The sequence below is a fragment of the Littorina saxatilis genome, linkage group LG10 (genome assembly GCF_037325665.1).
Source record: "Littorina saxatilis isolate snail1 linkage group LG10, US_GU_Lsax_2.0, whole genome shotgun sequence".
NCBI classification, from domain to species: domain Eukaryota; kingdom Metazoa; phylum Mollusca; class Gastropoda; order Littorinimorpha; family Littorinidae; genus Littorina; species Littorina saxatilis.
Window position 1 is genome coordinate 27,179,335 of NC_090254.1, and position 5,000 is coordinate 27,184,334.

The window sequence follows — 5,000 nt, forward strand, 5'->3', positions numbered from 1 at the left end:
TGCACCATAAGTCAATGAACTTAGGGCTTTTGGTGTTTAGTTTGGGTTGTGTTTCAATGGGTTGGGCTTTTGGTGTTTAGTTTGTGTAAAGTTCTGTAAGTGATGAATACAATTTTGGGGTACATTTTTTTTGATGACTTGGACCCGGAGTTTCTCTCTCTGTCTCTCTCTCTGTCTCTCTCTCTCTCTATGTCTCTCTCTGTCTCTGTCTCTCTCTCTCTATTTTGAATCTTAGTGAGTCTGTCTGGTCTGAGACTGAGAGCAAGTGCGTTCGCATGAGCGGAATTTTGTATTATTTCAACACTGTGTATCATTATGTGCTTGAGCGTACCTTCGCTAAAATAAGGGCCTGAAAGCAACAAAAAAACTAAAATGGTAACCCTATTCTTTTTTACATTAAATGAATGTGAATAGTGTCTATATCTTGCCCAGAAAATATTAGAGCACTCGCATATTCCTTTCAAATGTAGCGTATAATACCTATGATTTTTATTCCAAAAAGTAGGGGGTAGGGGTATAAAAGATGCTGCCACTCGACTAAAAGCACGTTGACCTACAGTTTTCTTGTGTTTATTTTGAAGGTAAGATATCACATATCCTGCTGCAAGAAAATCAGAGTGCTGTCATATTCCATTTTGTCATTATGGTTGTTTGAACAACAAGATTCGCTGATTTTTGTAAATATTTCAACACAGTATGTCGTTATCGGTTTGAGTTTACTTTTATTTTTTTTGTCAATTGACATAATTATTTTGTTACTAAAAAGCATATTCTACCTACCACAATAAAAAAAAAGTACCCATTCACTAATGACTGCTGAACACCATGCATATCATATAACCACTGTTTTGGTCAAAATGTTCAGAAACTGCCGAAAAGAGGGCCTCATAGCAAAAAAACTAAAACGTTGTCCCTACTTTTTTTTTACACTAAATTAATGTGGATGGTGTCTATATCTTGCCCAGAAAATATTAGAGCACTGTCATATTTTTTTTCAAATGTAGCGTATCCCTTTAAATTGCTGTTCATTGTACTATCGCTGATAATTCATTGAACATTTTAGAAATTCAACTTGAAGTGGGCATCAGTCAGCACAGCAAAGTTTGTTTACATTTTGCTCTAACTTTGACCCCGCGTTTCTCCAATCAGAGACTTAGATCAACAGTGTCCCTTTTCGCAGAAATGGCCACATATAGTCTTTATCCCTGGTTCCTATCTCTATCTGTCTGTCTCTCCCCGTCTTTCTATGCGCTGCCCCATCTTCTCGTCTCAATCTCCCCCCCCCCCCTCTCTCTTTCCACCGTATTTCTGTGTCAAGTTGTAATACCTGCATGGCCTCAGCGGAACTGGGACCAAGTGGCGCTCTCTGGTCGACCTCTAGCCCCGTGATGACCTTGACCCTTTGGGACACAGTCTTGGTCGTCTCCAGCTCGCGGTCGTCCACCCAGCCTCTGGAACACGCGATACTCGTAACTTGCTGACCCAAATGCAGTCCGCAGTTCAACAACACTGAAGACGCTAGGTGTTTTGTAAATCGTCTAGAGACATAGATAAATAGATAGATAGATACACTTGGCCAACAAATTTCGCACTCAAATTAAAGCATTAATTCCCGTGTCTTTTCATTCAAACTTTCTATGCCAGTTAGGGCTGTTCACTTGACTATCTGAATCACCTTTCGGATTTAATATTTCTGCTATAGGGATCACGTGACCGCCGCTCAAACAATACCCTCAAAATCGACCGGACAAAAGTGACCAATTAAAAATCGACGAAAAATCACAATAGGCAAAACTGTGCAACTTTTGCAAACGGAATGAAAGTCAGATCAATTATCTACCCAGAACATGTTGTTTAGTTTAGCCAGCTTACGTATTTTGTCTGATGCAGGTGTCGATGGCATGAGCGGTCAGAAACGGGAGTTTTTGCGTCTATTTTGAGGGGTATCATGACAAACAACGCTGTATTTCAGCAATGACTGGGTGGATTGCTTTGAAACTTTTAGAATATTTTGCCAACATACTAGACGTACTTCGGGTAACATTTTGATTGTTACAGGTATTTGTTCAGATGTTACGCAATGTTCTGGGAAAATTGTTAAAACTCTTCATGGGATTGTTTACTTGTGTCCAAAAAATGAAGACTTCGCATGTCTTTAGATAAATGATTAATACAGGTACTGCCAACGTTTCATTTGCGTATAAGCAATGACGCACATTTGCTAGCCCTGTAAACACGCTTGATATTTTTAGGATCGATAAACAAAAGCTAACTCACACATCACTGGTCCTCATATTGGCAGTCTCGGCGTCTTCCCCTTGGCCTACCTGTCCCCGGAACATCTAAAAACAGTACAATCAACTTCCGTCACCAGCTGTGGAATTCGCTAAATGCATTCAATAATTGATTTGATTTTAGTCACAGATCACTATTTGTTTTTCTGTCGTCGTCGTCATCGTCGTCGTCATCATCATCAATCATCATCATCATCATCGTCGTCGTCGTCATCATCAATCATCATCATCATCGTCGTCATCATCATCATCATCATCATCATCGTCGTCGTCGTCGTCATCGTCATAATCATCACAACCACCACCACCACCATCCTAACCGCCCCCCCCCCCCTCACAACCACCATCACCACCACTTCACCTACACTTCCTTTGACGAATTGTTTGATGTTATCAATCTCGGTATCATGAACAATGTTGTAGAAAAGAGAGACGAAGGGAGCGAGGGACAGGATCTCCTCTTTGTAACGCAGGTAGGGCAACCCCCGTGCCGCCCTGTAGCGACACACATGCCACGGATGGGTCTTCTCCTGCACAGCCAATGAATCAACACATAATGCACGTTAATAATAATAATAATAATAATAATAATAATAATAATAATAATAATAATAATAATAATAATAATGATAATAATAATGAACACTTATTAATCGCCCCTTCTCACAAGACTCACGGCGATGTACAATAGAAACAGCGTGCACACACACACACACACACACACACACACACACACACACACACACACACACACACACACACACACACACACAGACACACACACACAAACACACACAAACACACACACTAAAATACAGTTTGTGGATATTAATACAATAAAGACTATCCGTTCACACCCTCTGCTATGGGAGCAATAACTGACGACATAACATTATTCTGTTGAGAACAAAAACAGTGTTATTTAACCAGGGAGTAGCCGATGACAAACGTTATTACGCAGGCAACAACTCAGGAGAAAATGTTGTTATTACTCGGGCAACAACTGATGGCAGAAAAGTGTTTTCAGTCCTTTTACCCAGGCAATAACTGACAAGAAACAAAAATTGTTATTACTGACAAGGGAAATTAAAAAACAATTATTACCCGGGCAGTAACTGAGGACAGAAAGAACTATTTTCTCTGACAAACTATGTTACCAAACGATTAAACAAGTCGCGTAAGGCGAAAATACAACATTTAGTCAAGTAGCTGTCGAACTCACAGAATAAAACTGAACGCAATGCCATTTTTCAGCAAGACCGTATACTCGTAGCATCGTCAGTCCACCGCTCATGGCAAAGGCAGTGAAATTGACAAGAAGAGCGGGGTAGTAGTTGCGCTAAGAAGGATAGCACGCTTTTCTGTACCTCTCTTTGTTTTAACTTTCTGAGCGTGTTTTTAATCCAAACATATCATATCTATATGTTTTTGGAATCAGGAACCGACAAGGAATAAGATGAAAGTGTTTTTAAATGATTTCGACAATTTAATTTTGATAATAATTTTTATATATTTAATTTTCAGAGCTTGTTTTTAATCCAAATATAACATATTTATATGTTTTTGGAATCAGAAAATGATGGAGAATAAGATGAACGTAAATTTGGATCGTTTTATAAATTTTTATTTTTTTTTTACAATTTTCAGATTTTTAATGACCAAAGTCATTAATTAATTTTTAAGCCACCAAGCTGAAATGCAATACCGAAGTCCGGGCTTCGTCGAAGATTACTTGACCAAAATTTCAACCAATTTGGTTGAAAAATGAGAGCGTGACAGAGCCGCCTCAACTTTCACGAAAAGCCGGATATGACGTCATAAAAGACATTTATCAAAAAAATGAAAAAAACGTCTGGGGATTTCATACCCAGAAACTCTCATGTCAAATTTCATAAAGATCGGTCCAGTAGTTTAGTCTGAATCGCTCTACACACACACACAGACACACACACACACACACACACACACACACACACACACACACACACGCACATACACCACGACCCTCGTCTCGATTCCCCCCTCTACGTAAATACATTTAGTCAAAACTTTACTAAATGTAAAAACAAGTCGCGTAAGACGAAAATACAACATTTAGTCAAGTATCTGTCGAACTCACAGAATGAAACGGAACGCAATGCAATTTTTCAGCAAGACCGTATACTCGTAGCATCGTCAGTCCACCGCTCATGGCAAAGGCAGTGAAATTGACAAGAAGAGCGGGGTAGTAGTTGCGCTGAGAAGGATAGCACGCTTTTCTGTACCTCTCTTCGTTTTAACTTTCTGAGCGTGTTTTTAATCCAAACATATCATATCTATATGTTTTTGGAATCAGGAACCGACAAGGAATAAGATGAAAGTGTTTTTAAATTGATTTCGAAAATGTAATTTTGATAATAATTTTTATATTTTTAATTTTCAGAGCTTGTTTTCAATCCAAATATAACATATTTATATGTTTTTGGAATCAGAAAATGATGGAAAATAAGATGAACGTAAATTTGAAACGTTTTATAATTTCATTTTATTTTTTACAATTTTCAGATTTTTAATGACCAAAGTCATAAATTAATTTTTAAGCCACCAAACTGAAATGCAATACCGAAGTCCGGGCTTCGTCGAAGATTACTTGACCAAAATGTCAACCAATTTGGTTGAAAAATGAGAGCGTGACAGTGCCGCCTCAACTTTCACGAAAAGCCGGAT

General features: G+C 38.5%; 1 protein-coding gene across 1 annotated transcript in view; it reads right to left on the reverse strand.

Moving 5' to 3' along the window:
• The window catches only part of LOC138978536 (prolyl 4-hydroxylase subunit alpha-3-like), a 92,305-nt gene that overhangs the window by 9,934 nt on the left and 77,371 nt on the right, over window positions 1-5,000 (reverse strand). Inside the window, exons 7-9 of the mRNA XM_070351282.1 lie at window positions 2,660-2,824; window positions 2,278-2,342; window positions 1,328-1,451 (exon numbers count right to left, since the gene is read on the reverse strand). Coding sequence (XP_070207383.1) covers window positions 1,328-1,451; window positions 2,278-2,342; window positions 2,660-2,824 — 354 coding nt within the window. The remainder of the gene's footprint in view (window positions 1-1,327; window positions 1,452-2,277; window positions 2,343-2,659; window positions 2,825-5,000) is intronic.